This window comes from Crinia signifera, chromosome 2, assembly GCF_055691185.1.
Source record: "Crinia signifera chromosome 2, ASM5569118v1, whole genome shotgun sequence".
Classification (NCBI taxonomy): domain Eukaryota; kingdom Metazoa; phylum Chordata; class Amphibia; order Anura; family Myobatrachidae; genus Crinia; species Crinia signifera.
Genome location: NC_139218.1, coordinates 376,620,733 through 376,647,279, shown reverse-complemented (window position 1 = coordinate 376,647,279; position 26,547 = coordinate 376,620,733). Strand labels below are relative to the sequence as shown.

The 26,547-nt window shown below is 47.5% G+C and overlaps 1 protein-coding gene across 1 annotated transcript in view; it reads right to left on the bottom strand.

The window, feature by feature from the left end:
• PANX1 (pannexin 1) overlaps positions 1 to 19,930 on the bottom strand; it is a 67,854-nt gene extending 47,924 nt beyond the window's left edge. Inside the window, exon 1 of the mRNA XM_083170092.1 lies at positions 19,476 to 19,930. Coding sequence (XP_083026218.1) covers positions 19,476 to 19,656 — 181 coding nt within the window. The 5' untranslated portion in view covers positions 19,657 to 19,930. The remainder of the gene's footprint in view (positions 1 to 19,475) is intronic.
• Positions 19,931 to 26,547: the final 6,617 nt, after the last annotated feature.

Genomic DNA, 26,547 nt, shown 5'->3' with positions numbered 1-26,547 from the left:
AAGATACTAGAGACGTGTTGGTAAAAATTGACTCTATAAAATGGGAAGAAGGGATGTTCTTAGTTACAGGAGATGTTACATCCCTGTATACAATCATTTCACATGGGGATGGAGTGAAGGCTATAAAAGAAACTTTAGAGAAAACTGATCTTGATACAAAACTGTGTTCTTTTCTTCTGGACGGTATTGAGTTTACTTTAAATAATAATTATTTTAATTTTGACGGCCAATACTATATACAGCGTGTAGGAACGGCTATGGGCACCAGGTTCGCGCCCGGGTATGCTAACCTGTTTATGGCGAGATGGGAGGAGTCACAGGTTTTCTGTGAGCATGCCTGGAGCGCGAACCTGGTGCAGTGGTGGCGTTATATAGATGACGTCCTGTTCGTCTGGAGAGGCGACAGGACGTCTCTAGATGATTTTTGTAAATACCTCAATGAGAACATGTTGAATATCAAATTCACATTTAATATTGACACTAAACATGTCAATTTTTTGGATTTAACGATTGAGGTTCAAAATAATGTCCTTATTACGTATAACTATTCTAAACCCACCGATTCTAATACCTATATTGAACGAGATAGTAACCACCTAAATAAATGGTTGGATAACGTCCCCAAAGGCCAACTACTACGGTTGAGAAGAAATTGTACCCAGAAGGATACGTACGATATCCAAGCGGAAAATATGGTTAAGAAGTTTGTCAGTAAAGGTTACAATAAAGTTACAATACAAAAAGCAGCAACTGAAGTGGGTCTTCTGAATAGAACGGAACTCCTGGATGTAACAAGAACTAACAAACCTAAAGAGACAAATTTTTGTATGGCCTTTTGCACACAGTATAATACACAATATAAGAACATTGAGTCCATTTTTCATAAAAATTGGAGTATTTTACTGCGTGACGAAGCTCTTAAAAAGGTTTTACCCACTAAACCAAAATTTATATATAGACGAGCAGATACCCTTAAGGATAAACTTGTTACAAGTGCGCTTCCTATGGATGGTAATAGATTCCTTCCAAGGAACAAAGGGTTCTATAGATGCGGAGATTGCAAAATATGTAAAGCTTGTTATAGTCCGAAGTCTAAACTACCCGAATTCTCACATACGAATGGGATGTTTAAAATTCGTGACTTTATCACATGCAATACCCGATATGCCATCTATGTAATAGAATGCACCTGCAATCTCTTATATGTGGGAAAAACTAAAAGGCAATTAAAAATAAGATGGGCTGAACATGTGAGAAACATCACCAATGGGGTGATGACACATCCATTTTCAGCCCATTTTAAAGAAAAACATTCTCAATCCACGAAGGGGATAAAAAGTTTTTGTGGCATCTCATTAGTAAAAGAAGATTGGAGAAACAATAATAGGGACGCTAGACTAGCACGCAGGGAGATGCGTTGTATATACGATTTGAACACCTTAAAACCATTTGGACTAAATTCAGAGTTTGAAGTCAAATGGTTTCTTTAGAGTTCATTTAAATATCTGCTTAGTACTGTTTTGTAATTAGTTTTGTTTTTCATATTTTTTCAAATTTTTTCACATTTTAGCTTTTTTATGTTTTTTAATGATAGAAATGTTAATGCAGTATCTTTTTGTATAGATTAGATTATATTATGCTTATCTGTCATATATATGATACTTTTGTGAATGGAAACCGGGTGTCTCTGACTTCAGATATTCCTAATGGAAGAGCACTTACTATATATCCATGTGATGTTTGTTTACATCACATGGTCTTGATTTCCATATTAATGCCAATACAGCGTTCTGAGCGCTGTCTACGTTAATTTATTTACACCATGTGATCTGGGAGGGTCATACAGGCTCAAAACAAACGTGAGCAACGTATCAGGAGCAGTGATCACATACCATGTGATCGCAGGTTCCCCCACGCCAGCGTAGACGTAGTGACATCAGCGCTGCTGGCGTCTATTGTTTACATCATGTGACAGGCAGCATCTCACTCCGGCTAGCGCGGTTACAGACGCGCTGTGCCGGAAGAGGATTTGATCACGTGAGCGGAGGTTCCCAGCCTGTAATATCCAGACGCCGCATATGACACTATCCCGGACCCACGGGAAGTGTTTAACACGGCGTTTTTCATTCAGGTCATCTGGGAATTATCTTGTATTAACTTTTAAGCTTGGATTAATATTTTTAGATGTTTTATCTTAAACACCTCCCTTTAATTATTTCCGGGTTAATGTTTAACTTCCGGGATAATGGGGACATAAATACAGGGTGCACCCTATACACACTCCACCTTGAGAAAGACGCCTGGAGCGTCGAAACATGTTGGAGGAGTGTACCTAAGAGAAGCCATCCACACTACCTAGGTCCAGGTTGGAAGTCTGCAGCAGGAGTTACCCGGGTTCCATCTATCTTCTGACTGTTATCCCTGTTCCATACGGTACGAGGCTTGGCCTTTCGTTTTTTATCAATAAAGCCTCATGATATTTTAAACTTAATTGCACCATGAGGAGTTCTTTTGTTGTTTTTTATATATGCTATACCGTTTGAGGAAAAGATACCTTTATCAAGTGTTGCCATACTTCATACCACGTAAGATAGTGTGAGCCTTGTTTTTTGGATCATCAAAGATACCGTTATGTGTGTTCACCTAGCAGTATATATGTAAGCACATGTAAGAGTCTTCACGATCCTAAAGCACGTCCCTGGTGGTTCCTTTAAAGATACCCAGATATGATTCCACACACATTTTCTATTGTAAGCAGTGTAAGCATTTAAGTCGTGGGATTTTGGGATCCATTCCTTCCCGTCCTAATTTGAAGAATTTACTTTCTGTCCATAAAATATCATCTGACAGTCTGTACTCTTTATTTGTTTTTCTTTTACATAATTATGGAGAGAAATACTTAACAAAGAAGTGACAACAGACAAAGAATCACAGTGAAAACCCAGACTGAAACTGTCTTTTCACTCCTGAGAGGAGAAGCAGCGCAGTGATTTATATCTTTCTTTTTGTTATTATTCTGTTTTTATAGCATTTGTAGTTGCTATTTATATAGATCTTTGCAGCAGCTTTGAAGTGAGGCGCCGGTTGGTTTACTATCTCTTTCTTTGAAAAGTTCCAGGATCTTTGGCCTGGTGGCCAATCGCACCAGCTCTAGACCTGTGTCTACCCAGGAAGCTATGCTGGTGTGAAAGGTGCCAATGGAATGTCCCGACGACCATCAAATGATTTTCCATACAAGAGCCAGTCTGATCTGGCTTATCTGGCCCAGGGATGGAGGAAAAGAAAAGTGGGCGGGTTCTGACGTCACGCCTGTGTTCGCATTGGGCCCCCAGCATTTTCTGTGGGCACGCCTAGGAAACGCTGGGCATCCCCAATGCGACAGCCCCCTGCCCACTACCCAGCCTGATGTGCACGAACACTTTAGCACATGTGTATATAGACTTGAAACATCGGTTCCCGGACCGACTACACTCGGAAGCGTATCTACCTGAATCATCCCCTTTGTCGTCTCCAGGACCAACTCTAGAACATTGTCCAGACATTACTTTCTGCACAGGAGTAGGCTTTGGAACACAAACAAATGTATAGCAATAACCCTTCATTATATGCAAGACTTTACAATGTACCAGAATCCACAATGTGTTCTTCATTCCTTCTGTCAGCACTTTTACAATATACAGGTAAGTGGCAGAACCAAACTTTGCAGGCCCCATACGGTAACTGCACAACTATTACACAGCTGAGATTCCACTGTTACGGCACCAACTCCTAGACTGCAACAGCATATGAAGTCTTCTCCAGCTAGTGGTGATGCCAGACTAGTAATCTGGATTGTAGTTCTACAGCGAGAGGAAACCCAGGTACGATGGCAGAAGAAAGTGAAATAGCGCACGATAAAATATTCCCGGATACAGCTAATCGTGTGTCGGGATTAGGGAAGCCAATCCCGGGGCATTTTTTCAATCCCGGGATTCGGGATTGAAAAATGCTCAATCACGGGATTCCGGGATTGGCTTTCCTAATAAAAAAACGCCCTGGCCGCCCCGCATTTACTTACATTTGCAGGGGCGGCTGGCGGCCGGGTTGATGGGTGGGAGCCGGGATGCCGGGTGGGCAGCTTCATCCGGCTGGCGGCAGGGTGGGAGCCGGGATACCGGGTGGGCAGCTTCCTACTTATGGGAGCCGGGTTGCTGGGTCAGCTGGCTGGCTGGCTGGCTAGGTGGGCGGGCGGGCGGCTTCATAATGCGGAGTTGCTTGCTTGCTGGGTGGGCTGGCTAGGTGGACGGGTGGCTTCATCTCTGCCTGCCTGCGCAGCGTGACCTCTCGTCACGCTGAGAGGTCACGCTGCGCAGGGTTGCTCTGCCGGGTATGGGAGTATCCGGGCAGCGGCTGAGCGAGTGCTCAGACGCTGCCCGGCATTAGACTGCGCAGTCTAATCCCGAAAATCCCGGGATTGGAAACTCCAATCCCGGGATTGAAATCCCGGCGTTTTGGGGGCCAAATCCCGGGATCCCGCCGATCCCGATCCCGGGATTGGCCACCCTAGTCGGGATTCGTATTCAAAATTTTCACAGCATTTCTGGAATGTCCTGGGCTTAATTCACAAGTTCTGACAGCGGTCTGTTTTTCCAGTAGTCATAACAATTGGACCACCACCTCTGTGCTAGGATTTGCCCACCAAAGTGCTATCTAACTAGGGATTATCATCTAGAATCCCTTTAAATTGTAGAATTACATTTAATGACAAAAGAATTCTGTGTCTGTAATAAAAAGCTCACTCACTCTTCATAATCATACCTTAGTTCAGGGGTGGCCAATACGCGGCTCTCCCCCTGTTAAAGTGCGGCTCCTGCATTAACCTTGAGTGGTGGGTTTTGGTTGGGTCCTGCCCCAACAAACTCCCACCACAGGGCGTTGGAACCCCCCCCCCCCCCAACCACCACTCATCTAAGCTCCGGCGTCTGTATGTTATCCGCCTGTTACATTCAGCAGTGACGTCGGCGGCAGGCTGGGGGATGTTCGTGGCGGCTCGGGAGGACTCAGGTGCCTGAGCGCTCCCGAGTCCCCCCGAGCCGCGCCGAACATATCCGAGCCTTCCGGCGACGTCACTACTGCTGTAAAATGAGTGGCAGCTGGCGGCATGGCGGCATGGCGGCTGGGTCAGGGGAGCTCCAGCGTACGCCGGGGCAAAGGTGATAGGGGGGGTGCAACGGAGGGGGGCTCTAGAGGTGCTGCGCCAGTGGTGCACACCTGGACACCACTGGCGCGCACCTATTCTAGATTAGTGGTATGCCCGGAAATTTTCCCGGATAGCCCGCTGCGGCAGCATTTTTCTGGGCATACCACCCAAGGGGTCCAAATAGACCACGCCCATTTTTTGCCGCATGCATGTTGTTGGCTCTTTAGCTTGACTACAGATATTTTTCAGCTCTTTACCTCTGACCGGTTGGCCACCCCTGCCTTAGTTATTATTATCTTTTGTCCCGATAACCTCCAGAAACGCACTGCTAAATAGTTACTTCCACCCCTGTTCATGTATTACCAGGCTGAGTATAAATGGTTCCCTGCGGTACTGCCATTGTGTTCTTCTGACCCCCAGAGCTCACCATTAGCAGTGTGCAGAAACAATAAATCCCCATGGTATCCAGCCTAGGGGGGCAGTCAGTGGTAAGCGAGGTGTGAAAGTTATAGACTAGGGCATAACTTTTCGGTGGTATAACTGTTGTCCTCTTCATTATACTACGTGGGTGGCCCAATCAATTGCAAAAAAATATTTATTTTTTGAAAATCATATAAAAATGAGTGTGCTCGCGTGGGTTTCCTCGGGGTACGCTGGTTTCCTGCCACAATTCCAAAATATTTGTATGGGGGGAAAGGGGGGGGGGGGAGGAGTTGAAATCCGCAAACAATTAGTACTTACCCCTTTTAATTTTGGGGAATTTCTTGGAGGAGCCGCCTTTTATTATTATGATTCGGCGGGGGGTGATATCCGGGCAAATAATGTACAGTTCAGTTGGGAGAGAAGAAATAATTGGCACTGTGGATGCAACAGCAAAGGAATATATTTTAAAATTATACTTTTATCAGTTTTTCGGTAAAAAGAAAAGAGGATAACAGTATCCTCTTTTCTTTTTACTGAAAAACTAATAAAAAGTATAAGTTTTAAAATAGATTCCTTTGCTGTGCATCCACAGTGCAAATTATTTCTTCTCTCCCAACTGAACCATTCTAAAATATACCGTTACGTTATTTGGCTCCCATCAAAAATTAACCCTAGAATGTCTGTGTGTGTGAGTGTCAATGTGGTAGGGAATATAGATTTAGTGTTTCCGCTAGGCTGTTTTAGCAGGACGCTGCGCCCTGTACGATTTTTAAAGGGCAAAATGCACCCTGCCCCTCTGGCAGCGCCCCACTCAAACAGCCTGCCTCTGACCCCACTGGTGGTGGAGCCTTCGGGGTGGCCGGGCCCGCCTCCTTCAGTAATGCCAGCGATATGTGCACGCTATATTAATAACTGGTAGTAATAAATATAGAAAATAATAATTATGTAGCCTCTCTTAATGAGGAATAGACCCCTTACAATACAAAATAATGGTAGTGCCCACTTATTTTCCTACAATTTAGAGAATAGCAGAATAATGTGGTGTCACGTGACCTGGATCCCCTGTTATGTTTTATTGCGGTGCTGATCCAACATTATATATACAAATTGTGTCTCCAACACAATTTGCATATTATTATTGGACCTACCATTTGGCCCTCCATGGAATGGCACCCCAGCTATTTTGACTACAACAATATGAGAGTGCCAGCTATTCGAAGAAAAAAAAAATCTATCTATCTCTCTCTCTCTCTCTCTCTCTCTCTCTCTCTCTCTCTCTCTCTCTCTCTCTCTCTCTCTCTTCTCTCTCTCTCTCTCTCTCTCTCTATCTATCTCTCTATCTATCTCTCTATCTATCTCTCTATCTATCTCTCTATCTATCTCTCTATCTATCTCTCTATCTATCTCTCTATCTATCTCTCTATCTATCTCTCTATCTATCTCTCTATCTATCTCTCTATCTATCTATCTCTCTATCTATCTCTCTATCTATCTCTCTATCTATCTATATACACATATACCCACATACACACATCACTGCTGACAGAATCTTCCTCCCTCTCTGCCTGTTTTATGCTGAGCATTGGGGTTATATATTTGGTCATAGGAAATCAGCTTGGAGTAGGGAAGGGCGACGGACAATAGACGCACATTACTATAATAATGGGTGCTTGGATTCTATATCTGGATACGGGCGTGTGATACACGTGTGGCGACACCTACTTGTGCTACAGATGCTAATTGTAATTAGACAAGATAGCATGTTATATAATGCACGATTACATAAGCATAAAGTGCAGGTGAGGCTTCAGTAACAATATGAAAATAGCAAACGGGAAATGACACGGCCCAGACGCAGTAAACCGAAACCCGCGGTGCAATTAGTCGCCCATTTCCCTAAAGCTTCCCCAGGTGATGTGTCAGATGACTGCAGGAATGTTTAACACATCCGTGTACGCACCAGGCGATTGGCACCATCGGCGATATCATTAACGATTCCCGCTGAACTCCCGGGCACAAGATCTAGTGCATACACACAGGAAGATATCAGTGACATCACCCGGCCAACCGCTCCGTTCATGCTGTCATTGTCAAGAACATTCTGAATGTATTAACTATGTGTATACGTTAAGGGAGTGCGTTATCCCCAGCAGACGGGGATACGCATCCTCCCATAACGTATGACCGCTTATCCCCGTTGTTTCAGCTGCGCATGCGCCGGTTTCCCTTACTATCGATGTGCCACCGGCGCATGCGCCGCTTGCTGGTCTCCGACGTGTTCTGATTAAAACTGCGCATGCGCCGGGTGATGTCGCAGGGGATGCTGTGTACCCGGCGCATGCGCAGTTTAATCTGAAGCCGCCGGAGACCAGCAAGCGGCGCCTAACATGATACAACATGAGACCCGCAACGCCAGATCATTCTGGCATTAAGGACAGCAGCGCCCAGACGAAGGGAGGGCGATAAAGAAGTTTGTTAAATACGGTAGAACTATTAAGTGCTGTACTTAAACTAGTACATGAGACCCGCAACGCCAGATCATTCTGGCATTAAGGACAGCAGCGCCCAGACGAAGGGAGGGCGATAAAGAAGTTTGTTAAATACGGTAGGACTATTGAGTGCTGTACTTAAACTAGTACACGCGCTACGTCGCCACCACCGCCATTACAGTACCGCACAGCGGGTTTAATAGATGAGGGGAAGTGCTATCCACTGCTTTAGCGCAGGTGGATTGTGCATATGCCCCACAGCTCCGGATGATAAATCTACCCCATTATCACTCAGAAGGGCCAAAATATAGCCATATCGTTTAGTGTGTATGGGGCTTAACCCTTTGCCAACATCTCTGTGAGATGTCCAAAATATCCGCTAAAAATGCCAGCGCCTCTCAGATTTGTTATATAAATTCAAGTAAAAAATGTGTAAAAAAAGGATTATTTTTCCTATGTAAGGTAGACATTACAGGTGATTATGAGGAATAAACGGTCTGCTCCAGGTTAGCACACCCTAACACTTTATTAACATTTATGTTTTTCCCTATCACATTGTATGTATTATTTTAACCACACCTTCACTTCCTTACATAGCACTTATGTGCTTCTTATTAACCTCTACTAATTTTCATTTGTATGCTGCCCTGGAGTAGTCAGCCTGTGCCGGCATATTGGGAACCCACACCCCAGACCCATACCCAGTGTTAGGGACCCCCAGTGACAGAGATGCCTTGACGTACGGCCTGGGGGCTTAACCCTATATCTGCAGATATATGCAACCAAGATCTCTGTATTATCTGATTATCTCCTATATATTTGGCTACATCTGTCACTCAAAGTGGGTGTCTGTGTCTATAACGCTCTGTTCCTGGACTTTCCTCTTAACGTGTGATTGCCTTCATCTGTGCTGAACACCTTTCTGAGAAATTAACCTGTTTAAAACAGGTGATGGCAATCATACATTAAGGGGAAGTCTAGAAACAGAGCATTGTGTCCCTCCTGGAGAGGGTCATGTTGGGAGGTATGTGACAGAGAACCAGCCAAGTGAGCCCACAGACAGTGCCAGACACCCACTGCCTTCCCATGTTGCCCAGCACTGCTACTCCACAGCCACCAGGTGAGCGCCCCCCTCCCGCGATTTGTGGCAAAACCTCCCCCCCGGCGCGCGCCCCCCCCCCCCCCCTCCCGCGATTCACGGCAAAAACACCCGCTCCCCCGCGATTCGCAGCAAAAACACCCCCGCGACCCCCCCTCCCGCGATTCGCGGCAAAAAGAACCCCCCCCCGTGACCCCCCCTTGCACGATTGGCGGCACCCCCCCCTGCGACCCCCCTCCCGTGATTCGCGGCACACCCCCCCCCCCCCCCCCCGCAATTCGCAGCAGCCCCAGGATTAAATGGCACATGCAAAACACTGACATGGCTATGGTCGACAATGAAAAAGGTTGACATGAGTTTTTGAAGATTTATTTTTAATTTTTTTAATTTTTTCATATTCATTGTCATGTGTCGACATGGACACCAATGAAGTGGCACACTTATGTCAACATTTACATGTGTTGACCTTTCTGTGTTGATTTTTTCTTGTGGCGATTCGCGTCACACCCCCCCGCAACCCCCCCCTCCCGCGATTCGCGGCACCCCCCGTGACCCCCCACCTCCCGCAATTCGCGGCAACCCCCCACCGGAACCCCTGTGAACCCCGCCCTCCCGCGATTCGCGGCACCCACCCCCGCGACCCCCCCTCCCGCAATTCGCGGCACCCCCCCGTGATTCGCGGCAGCTCCAGAATTAAATTGCACATGGAAAACACTGACATGGCTATGGTCGACAATGAAAAAGGTTGACATGAGTTTTTGAAGTTTTTTTGTCATTTTTTGAATATTTTCATATTCATTCTCATGTGTCGACATGGACACCAATGAAGTGCCACACTTATGTCAACATTTACATGTGTTGACCTTTCTGTGTTGATTTTTTTCTTGTGGCGATTCGCGTCACACCCCCCGCAACCCCCCCTCCGGCGATTCGCGGCACCCCGGCACCCCCCCGCGACCCCCCCCGCGACCCCCCCCTCCCGCAATTCGCAGGAAACCCCCCACCGGAACCCCCATGAACCCCGCTCTCCCGCGATTCGCGGCACCCACCCCCCGCAACCCCCCCCTCCCGCAAATCGCGGCACCCCCCGCGATTCGCGGCAGCCCCAGGATTAAATGGCACATGCAAAACACTGGCACGGCTATGGTCGACAATGAAAAAGGTTGACATGAGTTTTTGAAGTTTTTTTTTTTCATTTTTTGAATATTTTCATATTCATTCTCATGTGTCGACATGGACACCAATGAAGTGCCACACTTATGTCAACATTTACATGTGTTGACCTTTCTGTGTTGATTTTTTCTTGTGGCGATTTGCCCACAACCCCCACTCCCGCGATTCACGGCACACACACACCTCCCGCGATTCTCGGCACCCCACCCCGTGACCCCCCCTCCCGTGACTCACGGCACACCCCCCGCGACCCCCCTACCATGATTCGCCGCAACCCCCCGCCCCCGTAACCCCCCTCCCGCCGATTTGCGGCAACCCACCCCGCGACCCCCCTCCCGCGATTCTCTGCAATCCCTCCCCTCCCGCGATTCGCAGCATCCACCCCCCACAACCCCCCCTCCTGCAATTCGCGGCACCCCCCGCGACCCCCCTCCTGCAATTCGCGGCACCCTCCGCGACCCCCCCTCCCGCGATTCGCGGACACCTAAGTTGCAATACAGGCATCTTTCATACAATTCTAACCATATTTCTCATATACAAACGTTCACAAATTAAGGGGGCGCAGCCCCTTACGACGGTGTGAAGAGCGCCCGTAGGGCGCGATGAATCACCTAGTTATATGTATATTTCTCATTCAGTGTGCAATTGGGATACAAACTGTTTTTTTTCCTAACCAGATTTACCCCTCCCTGTTGGCACCTGAATGACATTACCTCTGATTGAGCAGCTTGCCAATAAAAGTGTTGTGCGATTATGAGGAATACAAAGGTTTGCAATCACAACTATTTTGACAAATTCACTTGGCACTCAAAGGGTTAAGTCTATTTAGCGCAAACCCTCGTAGACCAACACAATGTTACACATATTTATTAGATAAGTAAATGATAACAAATAATTTAAGGTGCGCATAAACTTATACATATCAAATTAGGATTACAATAGGTTATCCAGGGCTGCCATCAGAAATTGTGGGGCACAGGACTGACAAATTAACCCCACGGGACCCATCCCCCTTTTTTACGTGCCTGGTGAGGCCTCCGGTGTCCGTAGTGCTGGCCACACTACTCTGCCTCTACCAGAAAAACGTGAACTTTGTTTATGACAAATTATACTTTATAGACTCCAGTCCCGGGCCTGGAGTCCCGGCAGCCCCTATTCCCTGGCAGCACGGTGTATATTGGTTTCTGAGCTGTCATTGTCTACAAGAAGCTCGGGGTCACTGACCATGTGCTGAGAACAACAGCTGTTCTCCAGTAAGCAGAGAGTGATCAGTGTAAGCTCCAAGCGTATGGAGGAGTGTGAACGCTGACCAATGCAAGGAGTAACTCTATTCACCGAACACCCCACTATGTCACAGCAATGAGTTACTGCCGCTTGGCTGCAAGTGGGTGGAGCTTATTGAGAACAAGCTGCAGCAAATCTGACACTTGAGCTCACAAAGGAAAAACAGTAACTGAAGCGACAGGGCCGCAGAAACGTCCCTGTAACTGACCGATTCTGGCGTCAGCGTCCAGCTGTCACTTAGAAGGAGCAGTGGAATATTCATCTCTGCATTGCAGGGTTCAAAAAAATTAACCAACCCTGCGCCATTGTAATGTCTTCAGACCCAATTATTGAACCCATCAGCCAGACAGGTCTAGATTATAAAACTTCTGGAGGGGGAATTCAATTGTGCATGATCATTTAATAACAGGCCTTTTTTTGTCACGGTTATTTCGATTGCCGCCTGTTTTTATCCCATGAAAATTTCAGGTTTTCGGGTAAAAACATACAGGATCTGGGATAAGTTTGGCATAAGTTTCTGGACCTATGTGTTTTACGTGATCGTGAAAACAGAGCACTTATTGGGGATTTTGTTTCAGGACCTCAGCGGGTGCCGAACACATATCCCTGAAAAGTGCCGGCTTTGAAGCTAATTGGTTAAAACCCTGGGGATGATTTAATTCCCCCCATTAGTATGAATATAATGTGGCACTCACAAACCACTCTATATGGCTCTGACATGGTGCGGAGCGACTCCTATACCACGATACAGGCACATTCCCATAACATTAGCCGCAAGAGAAATGTTTATACTCATTTTCATGGAATGTCCCTATTGGAATGAGAGAGTAAACCAGAGTACTTGGAGGAAAACCATGTAGACTCTGGGCAAAAAACATACAAACTACACACAGCTGACATGGGGACTCATGACCTCAGTGCTGTGAAGAAGTAATGCCATCTTCTACACCAACCACATTGCCCATATATAAGAAAAACAGGATCTTTCAAAGCAGATTTACTAATCGCAAAAGGCCATATAATGCCAGGTTAGAGTTAGTAATGCGACAGACAAAACAGGGTGACAACACTGCTTAATAGCTTCATATTATAATATCACCCTACATGTTCCTACCACCTCTTCCAGTAACACCCGCTGCTTCCTAGCTGACAGCATTATACTGTATGGGGTGGTTAGCTGGGGGCAGACCAGCCCCTTTAAGGAACCAGATAAGAAATGCAGCAACAAAAATCCTGCATGGCTGTCAGCAGTCCTCACACTGGCAACGGGGTCTCCCGGCTTCTATCCAGCAACCTGCTACAATGCTACAATACAAAGACAAGCGTTAAGAAGTCCAGGTACAGCACGGCCTGCATAATCAAATGCTACTCTGCAAAGAAGTGGCCTCCTTAGGTAATTGTGTGTCATACAGAGAGATTAGCGATTGCCAAAAACTGCTAAAACGTCTTAGATCCAAAAAATATTTATTTATTTCTGATGCAAACCAGGTGCCAGTCAGACAAAGTGATATGCAAATATCATGTAATGCAACATAACAAGTTACCTGCCAACATAACAGATGTTGCCACAAGGATCCCGACGGTCGGAATGCCAACTTTCATAATACCAATGCCAGAGTGGTTGGCAGCGCCATACAGAGGGCACAAATTAAAACAATACAGTGTACATAGAACTAAACATAGCAGTAACTGGGAAACTAAAACAAACCACAGGTAACTAATCAGCAGCACAATTCTTAGTACACAATACAGCCAAGTGGTCAAATGTAATAAGAGTGTGAGAATCAGAAAGTGAGAGATTATTTTTTTTTTTGTTTTTTTAAAGAGCAATCATTTACACTGAAAAACCCAGGATCATTTTGCCATGTAATTTATTGGCGCTTTTAAAGATTTGGAAATCTCTTCCAAAATCTCTCACTTTCTGATTCTCACACACTATTACATTTGATGTAGGGAAGCCGAGGAGTTGTCCACATGTTACCAAGGGCAGGTTGTCATTGGTAGAGATGAATGCACAGAAGTGAGAAGAGATGCGGGTGTAGGTGGTAGGTGAGAGAGCTGTATTTGACATGCAAGAAGAGGGCTGTGAGTACAGGAGGGAAGAGAACCCTGCTCCAAGGAGCTTGCAGTATAGTGCAGCGGTTCCCAACCTTTTTTCTCTCTCGTACCCCTTGATTAGGTTTTTCATTTATGAGTACCCCTTCCTCTAAATTTGAAATATCCATAGTACCTATGAGTGGAAGTAAGCGGTATGCGTATACTTAAGCGTGTTCTTATATTAAGGCGTAGCGGAGGAGAAGTGTGCGGTTAGGAATAGGGTACCTTTGTGTCTGGCCGCTGACTGTGTACTGTCTCTGGGTTCCTGCTGACACCTGTAGATTAATGGCGTTGCTTCCTCCACAAGGGTCAGCGCTGGGCAGATGAATGCTGATTTCTAAAGGGGAACTTGGGTGGCTCCCAGTGGACTGCTGGTCAGGCAAAAGCACAAGGAAATGCCGCTGCAAACGGAACCAAAAGTGATGTGATGTGGTACCACTGGATTAGAAGGAGACAGACAGGCGACATGAGATGCAGTGAAGGAGGCCTGAAGGCAAGAAGCGAGCATTGGCAAGGATGGCCAGGACATAAAGCGATAGGTAGGAGAGCGGCCTCAGCACTACTGTGTAGGTTGTGCAGGAGGGTACGATTTGATGAACAAGTGGGTTTTCAGTGACCGTTTGAAGCATCGCAAGGTCAGGGAGAGTCTAACAGAGTAAGGGACCTCATTCCAGTGAAGGGGGCAGCGTAGGCAAAAACCTGGACATGTGCATGGGATGCAGTGACCAGGGTAGAGGAGAGGCGACTGTCATTGGCTGACCGGAGTGGGCGGGAGGGATTGTGTAGGGGGGGCACAGAAGACGTGGGAATCAAGAGTGACTCCCAGGCAGCGAAGTTGGGGAACGGGGGAGATGATGGTGTTGTCCACAGTAATGGAGAAATTGGGGGGGGGGGGGGGGGGGAGAATGGATGGAGGAAAGATAATGAGTTTCAGAGAGCGCTCAGACATCCAGAAGGAGATCGAAGCGAGGCAGCTTCAATACAGATACAATAGTTAAGAAAAATTATGTAATAGTGTACAAAATGTTGGGTCTTAAAAATAGATTTTATTGTTGCAAGGTAATTAATACAAAGCAGTAAATTAAGCATAATGCATCGTTATGATTAATCCGTCACTTTATACCAATTACTTTGTGACAAAAAATATGAATCCAGTATTCAGTACACTATTAGCAAATAACTAAGCAAAAGGATAGGTGTGTGACGTCACAACTAGAGGAGCGCAGCATACTAAGCCATGAACAGCAGCGTACCCCCTGTAATTATATAACAAACCCAAGCAGCATTGCTGTGGTCTGAGCACTGTATACATGGCAGATACACGGAGGCCTGCGCTTAGCAGGATGTGATACTACATGTCAGAGTCTATGATCTTGGAAAAATACATTTCCTTGTACTGTAACATTAAAGAAGCAAAACAACTGGGATTATAATAGGGAAAGTTTCTATTTAAATGTTCCACTACTCAACTTAGCTATTACAAATCAACATCTACTATATAAAAAGGGAAAGTGTCCTTCGGTCTTTCTATACAAATCCAAAGTTTACAAGCGATGATCATGAATTTAACATACATACGAGCATATTCAAAATTTCAAATCGAAATTAATTACTGTTCATTTTTTATTAATTAAACACCACAAAAAAAAAATGGACGTATGTTCCAGCATAACTCTGGAATGTCTGGAGCAATTTACACCACACTTGGGGCCTTATTCGAGTTCACTCTTTCTGACAAAATCCTTCTTAGATGGACAAAACCATGTACACTGCAGGGGGGCAGATGTAACTTGTGCAGATCTAATTAGATTTGGGTGGGGTTTTACTTCAAAGTGAGATCTATATTGCAGTGTTAGAATAAAGCAGTCAGTATTTACCCTGCAAAGAATCACCAAAAAAAATCACCAAATCTATTTCTATCTGCACATGTTACATCTGCCCCCCTGCAGTGCACATGGTTTTGTCCATCTAAGAAGGATTTTGTCAGAAAGAGTGAACTCGAATAAGGCCCTTGGTACACACATGACTTACAATCTGGGGCAAAAAACATTATGGGTGTAATGCAGGGTACACACCACGACGACCCGCTCACGATGCACATCGTGAGCGGATCGTCAGTGTCTCGTCCGACCCGCTCACGGTGACGCGGGGGGCACGACCCGCTCACGATGTGCACCGTGAGCGGGTCCGATCCGATGGCGACCCGCACCCGGCTGTATGGTCGTTCTTCAGATCCTACCTGCAGCAGGTAGGATCTGAAGAACGACCGACCCGCGGGCCACGCATCGAATCGGGGATCGGACCAGAACAGGGAAAAAAGGGCCCAATCACCACACAATCTACATCCAATTTGTCGGAATTGGATCTAGATTGAGGGGATCGGGCCCTAGTCGTCCTGGTGTGTACCCAGCATAAGACACCCCTTTGCGTTATTTTACACCCTCCCCCTCCCTGCAAACCCACAAATTCCGAATTTGTTTCAGTGGCTCCAGGGGTGTGGGGGCTTTGGGGAGCATGTGGGAGACTTGCCTACCTTTGTGGGGGGCCGGGAGGGGGACCCAATTTTCGGGAGATTTCCGCCATTGTAGGAGGGTAGGCAAGTATGGGTATGATTCTGAATTGGAAGGAAAGTAAAAAAGCTAGTAACTTTGTACTTGGGGAACCACGTAGCACTGCAGTGGGGCAGATGTTACATGTAGAGAGATTTAGACTTGGGCTTGGCTGCACAGTAAAACTAACTGTTAATCATGTGTTGGCTACATGCAGAAGCAACCTGTATTTGCCCTGCATACAAAAAAATATAAATGTATTTCCTCCACTAGGATCGCAATATGGTTTGTTGCTCCCAGTTTAGAATCAGGCCCACTGCCACCTTGCAGTGGCGGAACTTGCGGGTGGTGAGCGCAGTTGCAAAAATATAATGTGGGCCCCTCTCCTCCAACCCAAGTTCACAATATGCCACATGGCAGTAGGTGACATGGAGAGACATAGGCCCTTATTCTGGTTGACTCGCTCTTGTGCAAATTCGCAAGAGGGGCCGATGTTTTGCGTATACGCAGCAGCATTTCTGCGCATGTGCATATGCTGGGAGCGTGCAAACTCGGCTCTAATGGTGTGTACACACGGTAAGATGTGCCTTAAGATCCTATCCACGATCTGATCAGATAGGATCGTGGATAGGCTCTTAAGGCACATCCGATTTGCATCCTATCTTGACTATATAGTGCAGATCTGCACTATATAGACAAGGCAGCCAAGACTTTCTGGCTTCCGATACGTGAACGCGCATCGGGATCGGATCGGGATCGCAAGGGTTAAAACCCTTGCGATCTGCATCCGATGTTGATCCGATGCCGATCAGATGTTGACTATATCGTCAACATCGGAAAGGAAATCGGACCGTGTGTACACAGCATAACTCTGTTCGCCGAGTGCACGCTCCCTGCCTTTCGACTGGGTGGTGGAGAGGGGTGTGAGATGCCGGGCAGGGCCATTAGCATATGTAAACGCCCATCGTTTCATGGGCGTTCCCATGAAAACGCTGGCCGTACTCATGTTAATGTGTCCGTGACGTCGTGCGGGGGGCGGACAGCTGATATAACCGGATGTCAGCTGCTCGCCCTATTACCTGGAATTCTACACGCATATATACGAGTGGTCTGGACCACCCTCACATATGCGTGCGCTTTCAGCATCATTCGATGGTCAGTGACCATCGAAAGATGGGGAGGTTCCCACTGGCATGCGAACGGATATTTATGTAAAACATCCATTGGCATTTATATATTTATGTACCCCCATTCACAGGACGGGTTCTGGATGACTCGCAAAGGTGCAAAATCATTCATTCAGTCATACTGCTTTCAGATCACATTGCCAGGTCGGGTACTTTCACATTAACCTGGGTTACACACAGAGCAACCCGGTTTTAACCCTTCTTATATTCCCGGGTCGAATTGATGTGTTGGACGACTTGGGATATAAGGTTTGGTGCTTTCACGCAGCAACTCGACCCGGCAATAACCTGGGTTTAAGGTGCTGTGTGAAAGGGGTATGAGTGATTTACATGACATCATGAAAATGATTTGTGACAGTGTACCTTAATAGGGAGACTATAGAAACCTATGTTATACCCCTTTTACCCCTTGTAGACCCGAGTCAATTTCCCCACGAATCCTACCCTGGTCCTGACAAGGGTGGAACCCGGGGAGGACCTAGGTGTGGGGCAGTGTAATTCTGCGATCAGTATGGAGGTTGGGCTCCTCTGCTATCTGCACAGTACAGGGAGGAGGTGTATGGATGCCTGTGTGCAGCATACATTCACTTCGGGGACTAGGGGGTGCACAGAGGTTGGGGTCAGCCAAGCAGCTTACCTTGGTGCTAGGCTTTCCCCCAGCGCGGTGGTCCCGGCGCTTGGAGATAATGTAATATCCAAGCGCCGCACCCTACACCCGTGTGCAGTGTAAATTATGCTGGCCCAGGAATATTTCGGGTCGGCAACGCGGTGTAAATGGGGAAAATCCCGGATCCGACCCAGATTGGAACAGTGTTCCAACTACCGGTCAGATGCTGGATCTTGGTGTAAAAGCGGTATTATTGACCGGTCCCTTTTTCTATGCCCGTCCTCTTTGTATTTTTTGCCCCCATTGTGTCTAAAAGATAAAAAAGTATAATGGGGTCAAAACAAAAATGATACAGTAAAGGTACCTACACGGATTTGAAGGAAATGTGGGCGTTCTCCATCGATAGGAGCGTCCAATTGTTCAAATTGTTCTGTGCATCGTTCACGATGCGCGTTCCTCGCCGATTGGTCTATAATCTTTCATGCATGCAGGAAGATCATAGATAGACTAATCTTTTGTGAAGTGTTTCAAATTGTTTCGTGTGTACGCACCCTGAAAGATTTGAAACCACTGGTAATTATGTTGGATAGTTTCCAACATCGTTCCGTGTGCATGCACTTTAACTAGTATTTTATTCCATATTGGAGACAATAATGACATTACCCAACATTACAGCAATAGCACCCCTATAGCTTCATCACATAGTCCACAGTATAGGGCACATATAATAAATGGCAATAATGTAGACTACCGGTATATGGTAGTGGCAGACTGGCAATAAAGTACATTAGCAGGCCAATATGCATGATTGTTTATTTGTTTATGTACTCTGTCATTGGACGCTGCGGATCCCTTGTGGCGCCATATAAATAAAGGATAATAACTGCGCAAACAAATCAGCCATATAAAATCGCCTGTAGATAATGGAATATCTGCTGCCAATGTATAAGGGAACCCTGAACGTACCTTCACCCTGTCATTACCTAGCAGTGCTTTATATGCCAACCCCCTGCTGGGCACACAGACAGGCACTCCAGGAAAGAGTCTAATATGACAGTGGCAACTAAACTGCTGGAGAACTACAAGTCCCAGGGTATAGTGTTGTGGTCTGTAGTGGCGAGAAGCAGATATTGTTCTGCTGAGTGCCCCCCATTGTTCCCAGACAGACAAGGTGGGGTGGCAGGGAAGGGACCAAAGGCTGCTTTGTGTCTGGCAGCTGGGAGGAACTACAAGTCCCAGGATATAATGCAGGGTGGATGAGGAGAAGCACAGATTGGGCTGGTGAGTGGCCCTTGGCAGACAAGGTGGGGTGGCAGGGAGCAGAGCAGGGGCTGCTTTGTGTCTGGCAGCTGCTGCTGCTGGGCATGGCACTGCCTTCTACTACTCACCCATGGAGATCTCCTGGGCGAAGGCCAGCGAGATGAGCAGCAGGGGCAGCCCCACGGCGATGCAGGACACGATCTTGTCCACCGCCAGCTCCAGCCGCAGCCCCTTGTACTTGGACTCGGGCGGGTCCTTCAGCAGGAAGTCGGAGAAGACGTACTCGGTGGCGATGTGGGCGATCGCCATGGCTGCTGCCCGGGATCACCGGCCGGCGGGAGAGAGGCGGGACGGGAGTCAGTGCCGGGGTCCCGTCATTCCTTCAGCCCCGTGTGACTTTCTGACAGTCTGAGCATACACACACACTGCGCTCGCTCCCGGGCCGGAGGCGGGTGGTGTGGTGGGGAAGGCGGGTGTGTGAGAGATGGAGGCGGGCTACTGCACGGAGGCGTGTGACAGCAGGTTCAGGTTACTGCAGGACTGTCCTGCACTGACACACACACGTAGTGACCAGCAGTGCAGGATAGAGATGGGTCGTTCGTGAACGAACCGAATCTTTTGGACGGATCCCATTCAAAACGAGCGAGCCGCCGAACCGATTCCCAAAAAGGTGATCCGTTTCAATTTCGTTCGCCATTGCAATGCATTTTCTTGATCTCAGTGCTGCCACCTGTGGCAGCTGAGATGTACTACCTCTGGAGACTAAGTACAGTGCTGTGACTAAGTGATAGAAAGATTAGCTGCTGCTGCCAGGGATGGCCATTGGTGCAGACGCCATCGATGGTTGCCATCGATGGCGATTCTACACCCAGGCATCGATCAGTGTTTTTACTTGGTCATGTATATTCCCCCTTTTTTTTTTAAAGCGAGCCGAGGATCCGTCTAAAAGATCCGTATATTTTCACTTTGCGCGGTCAGGCGGATCCCGGCTCAGCTTAATGATCCGTTTTGGGGCGGAAGCAGTATGAAATCCCGGCGGTCGGGATCCCGGCGTTCAAAATCCCGACGCCGGAATCCCGACCGCCGAAATCCCGACAAGGGGGGGACGTGGATCGCCCCCCCTTGCGGGCTCGCTGCTCTCGCCACGCAGCGGGCCCGGTGCCTCGCTACGCTCGGCACACTAATTTATTCTCCCTCCAGGGGTGTTGTGGACACCCCAGGAGGGAGAAAGTGTAGGGATTTCGGCGGTCGGGATTTTAACTGCATCCCGTTTTGACCATTTCTAGTGTGCAGAACAAAGTCCAAGATCTTGAAAATAGAGCTACAATACATGAAATAACTTGCACTTACAGATGGAGCCTTCTTCAGCTGCCTTCTCTGGATAGCCATGGTGAGCCAAGGCCTATTGTTCTCAGCTGCAATACAGTACATACAGTAGAACAATACAATAGGGGATTAGCACATACCTCCCAACAGTCCCTATTTTAGTGGGACAGTCCCGATTATTAGGGCCTGTCCCGCTGTCCCACCCGCGGGCGGCAGTGCCCCACGGTGAGGGGGGGCTGTTGGGAGTCCCCCTTGTCGGCTGCTAAGCAGCAGGAAATAAACGCTGTGCGCATGCGCACAGCGTCTATTCCCGCAGCCAGGGGGCATGGCTAGAGGCTCACAGAGCCTCTGGGTCATGCCCCCATAGCGGCAAAAATGGGGGCGTGGCCTCGCGGGAGAGCTGCGAGTATAGGCACGCCCCCGAAATTAGGTCACGCCCCCGAAATTAGGTCACACACCCCCCCCCCCCCCGAAAATTTCGCCGCGCATCAGCAGTTTCCCGTGTCCGGCGACCAGAAAGTTGGGAGGTATGTTAGCATAGGATTAACTCCAACAGCTCTGGTTCACTAAATCCTATTAAAGGGCTAGATGAGGATGGCTCTATCTGTAATTGGACAAGAATTATATGATTTCAGTAATATAACACTACCTGGCCTATTGAATAACTAGGACATATGCAATGACCTGGTACCTGAACATGCACACAGACTCGGCCCTCTAAAAGCCACAAGAGGGCACCAGACCCCGTGCCATTATATTTAAAACATATTTCCTGCACATGGAATTATTCTGGGTCACCTCACGGAAGATTTAAAATATCTCTTGGAAGGGGCACAAAATCCTTCTATTCCAAGACTATTCCGCTCAACTAACAAAGGTGAGGAAAGACTTTTCCTATATATGCTCCATCCTGATTCAAGATGGACGCAAATTTGCCCTATTATACCTGGCCAGACTTCGAATCTTCCTCATTTCAAGAACTCTTATCTCCTCATGATACCGAGGCCTACCTACGAGAAGCGGCTAGATCCCCTCGCAACCCTCCTCATATGTCTGACTGTGACTGAAACCATAGGGACTGCTATATGTCATCACTTTACATCCACTCTATGCAGGCTGACCTACGCCCATGAAAAACGTGGTCCACGCCATGTGACTGCCTCAATGCGTAGAACCACTACAGAGTTTTTCCTCTCTCAACACTTACCTCCTACATGTCTCCACTATGGTTTCTGTTCACGGATGTTTACCTTTTACCTGGTCTGATGATTTAAGGAGCGTTGCTTTCATTTGATTAATTACTTTACATTTATTCAGCACTACGATGTTTTCTCCTCTAATATACACCATTTTTAATAATGTTTAAATTATGGCCGACTGTCCCTAGGAGCCAGTCCTGTCAATCGTTATACAGTACTAGGTTTTTATGACCGAATACCATTAGAGATGAGCGGGTCCGGATCTCCGGGATCCGACAGATCCGAATATCGCGATCCGAGTCTGGATCCGAGCCGGCTCGGGAGTTCCCGCCTAAATTCCGGACCGAAAACGAGGCAAAACGTCATCATCGCGCTGTCGGATTCTCGCGGGATCTGGATTCTATATAAGACGCATGCGCGCCCCGCCATCTTTACTCCAGCATAGGAGAGGGAAGAGGGTGGTTGTGCTCTGTGCTGTGCTATAATAATAATATATTATTTTGCTGCTGCTCACTCGATTAGGGTCTGCAGGGGCTGCTGTACACAAGTCCAGTGTACAGGGGCTGCAGTGGCCAGTGTACAAGGGGCTGTACAGGGGCTGTGTTCAGTGTGACAGGGCTTGTGTCCAGTGTGACAGGGCCTGTGTACAGTGTGACAGGGTCTGTGTCCAGTGTACAGGGTTTGTGTCCAGTGTACAGGGGTTGTGTCCAGTGTACAGGGGCTGTGTACAGGGGTTGTGTCCAGTGTGACAGGGCCTGTGTCCAGTGTGACAGGGGCTGTGTCCAGTGCATACCTCCCAACTGTCATGATTACAGCGAGACAGTCCCTATTTTCACGGCAGGCATTGTCCCGCTGTGGGGGGTGGCAGTTGGGAGACCCCCCAATCTAATAGAATAGACGCATGCGCACAGCGTCTATTCTCGTATGAAAATGAGGTTGCGGCTAATTAGCATAAGCCACACCCTCATTTGCATACACACCCGCCCCCTTTTCGGGTGCTCCCTATTCCCCAACACAGAAGTTGGGAGGTATGCCAGTGTACAGGGGCTGTGTCCAGTATACAGGGGCTGTGTACAGGGGTTGTGTCCAGTGTACAGGGGCTGTGTCCAGTGTACAGGGGCTGTGCACAGGGGTTGTGTCCAGTGTACAGGGGTTGTGTCCAGTGTACAGGGGCTGTGTCCAGTGTCCAGGGGCTGTGTCCAGGGGCAGTGTCCAGTGTGATGGCTGTGTCCAGTGTACAGGAGCTGTGTACCGGGGCGGTGTCCAGAGGCTGTGTCCATTGTCCAGGGGATGTGTCCAGGATAACGGGCTGTGTCCATGGTCCAGGGGCTGTGTCCAGGGTGACAGGCTGTGTCCAGGGGCAAGGTCCAGGGGCAGTGTCCAGTGTGACGGCTGTGTCCAGTGTACAGGAGCTGTGTCTAGGGGAGGTGTCCAGAGGCTGTGTCCATTGTCCAGAGGCTGTGTCCAGGGGCTGTGTCCAGGGTGACGGGCTGTGTCCATTGTCCAGGGGCTCTGTCCAGGGTGACGGGCTGTGTCCAGTGTCCAGGGGCTGTGTCCAGGGGCAGTGTCCAGTGTGACGGCTGTGTCCAGTGTACAGGAGCTGTGTCCAGGGGCGGTGTCCAGAGGCTGTGTCCAGTGTGACGGCTGTGTCCAGTGTACAGGAGCTGTGTCCAGAGGCTGTGTCCATTGTCCAGGGGCTGTGTCCAGTGTGACGGCTGTGTCCAGTGTACAGGAGCTGTGTCCAGAGGCTGTGTCCATTGTCATGGGGCTGTGTCCAGGGTGACAGGCTGTGTCCATTGTCATGGGGCTGTGTCCAGGGTGACAGGCTGTGTCCAGTGTCCAGGGGCAGTGTCCAGTGTCCAAGGGGCTGTGTCCAGTGTGACAGGCTGTGTCCAGTGTAAAGTAAGAAAAATAAATAAAAGTAATAAATAAAATAAAAACACATTTTTGGAGGATGATGGAGGAGGAGGAAATAGTGGGAGATCAGCAACCTGATAGAAGTGCTGAAGCTGCTACCACCAGTCATGACAAGGCCGATACCTCTTTGTGGGCGGGATGTATTAACATACATCGCCGCCCTTCGCACGGCAGCCGCCGCGATGCTGCCGCATATGTACTAACAGCATCGGGTTGCGGTGACGGAGACCCCCGCGATACCTGTGATGTTGGCTGCGGGGGTCTCCGTCACCTCCCGGCGGCTGCCAGCGCCCCCCTGTGTCTCCTCCTCCCCCCTGAAGCCGGATGTCCTGTCGGCTGTCACACCAGGGGGAGGAGATGATCATCATCACAGGAGGACGGGAGGGGGTGGGCGGGCGCGCGTACGGCGGGCGGCGAAAGAAGCCCATAGGCTTCTATAGGGTATCGCCACCCAGAGGTGGCGATACCCTGCCTAGCGAAAACGCTGCGGACGTTTATTGATACATAGGAAAATGCCGTAAAACGGGGGTTTTACAGCATTTTCCCTTTAGTAAATCTCGCCCTGTATCCCTTCCTCTACTTCATCTTCAGTCTCCTCGACAATTTTGACACCTACTTCTGAACTGATGCTGATTTTATTTCTACCAGCTATACCCCTATTTATACTGTATTTTTCAACACACCCTGTACGTTACCTTGTCATTTGTTTTTTGTTTGCTATGTACGGCGCTGCGGACACTTTGCGGCGCCTTATAAATAAACGTACTACTACTACTACTACTTTGTATTTTTTGCTCTTTGGAGCATTTCTCTTTTTTGGGATAGTTTATTAAACTGCCACCCTGTCTGCCCCTGCAGTGCCGCTCTGCTTCCAAGATGTGTCCTATAGATTGTAAGCTTGCGAGCAGGGCCCTCCTACATTTTGACTGTCTGTAAATACCCTGTTTTGTTGTATCACTGTCTGCTATTGTAAAGCGCAACGGAATATGCTGCGCTATATAAGAAACTGTTAATAAATAAATGTGCCAGGTTGGAAGTGTAAGGTCCACATGTATGTGATGCCCACTGCTGTCGCTTAGCTTAGTCATCCAGCTACCTCGGTATACCCTTTTGGCCCAACTACAGTAAATGAAAACAATTTTGTAAGCTGTGAAGTGATCAAAATTGACTAGAAATGAGTGGAAACTAATGTTATTGAGGTTATAATACTTTAGGGGCAAAAACATGCCCAAATTCTGTTATTCTAGCCATTTTTAGCATTTTTTCATAAAAATCCAGATCCAAAACCAAAACCTACAAGGGTGGTTTTGCCAAAACCAATCCAGATCCAAAACACGAAGGGAGATCCAGATTCAAAACCCGAAAAAGTGGGCGCCGCACATCTCTAATTACCATTACAATATACCACGGAAGTACTGTTACTTTCTGCTCTTGTTGTTACCACCCCCCTCACCCCCCTTTTTCCCTCAGTCATCCATCATTGCCTTATACCACCCCCCCCCCCCCCCCCCATTCTTTCTAATACACATTGGCCCTTATTCAGATCTGTTTGCAGTACAAATTTGTCCTCAAAATGGGCAAAACCATGTGCACTGCAGGTGGGGCAGATGTAACCTGTATAGAGAGAGTTAGATTTGTGTGAGTTGTTTTGTTTCTGTGCAGGGTAAATACTGGCTGCGTTATTTTTACACTGCAATTTAGATTTCAGATTCAACACACCCCACCCAAATTTAAATCTCTCTGCACATGTAACATCTGCCCCACCTGCATTTCACATGGTTTTATCCATTAGAGCAGGGCTGGGCAATTGCGGCCCTCCAGATGTTGAGGAACTACACATCCCAGCATGCCTTGCATCAGTTTCAGCATGGCCACATAGCAAAACTAATGCAAAGCATCCTGGGATGTGTAGTTCCTCAACATCTGGAGGGCTGCAATTGCCCAGTCCTGCATTAGAGAGTGATTGTGCCTTTGCGAGTGAACCAGAATAAACCCCAATGTCACCGCATTTTTGGTTATCTACATTGATGTACAGTACATTGGTGACATTTATATGACATTTTCTGCTTTTATTTGTAATGTTTGAAAATAAAACCAAAAATATATTTGAAAAAAAAAGAATTAACCATTCTGTGATCATTGCTTTCTTGTGCGCCCCAGGTAAGCTCATTTATCCTAAACCTGTGACAGCTGCCCCCTTAGTGCTAATTCAGTAGTTTTGTGATTGTCTAACCTTTAAAAGCCAAAAGGTATACACACAAGGGTGATATTGCTGATATCCCATGATTTCAGTTCATAATTATTGCAGTCACTGGTAATATAATTACATTATCTGGTATTATACAGACTATATTACTTATACCGAGCTCCTCAGCAGTGCAATACCCATCGTATGTATTGCTATATAGTGATGACTAGGGAAGTCTACTGTGGGGTATATACCCATATGGCATACTATATATGGGAGGATCATCAGTCTACCAACAATATGCAATATTGATAGTCCCATAATGCCTTGCCACAGTTTTCCTATTCCTATTGCTAAAACTATGGCAAGGTATGCTGGGATGTGTAGTTTAACAGCTGGAGGGCCACGGTTTGGACATGCCTGCTCTATACGGTCTGGCTCCTCTCATATAGACAGTGGCGTAAGTATTAATTTGGCGCCCCCTTCCCGAAAATGTTGGCAGCGCCCCCCCCCCCCCCGTAGGGTAAACAAACCCCAATCACACACCCCCATGTGGCCGTTACCTCCGAG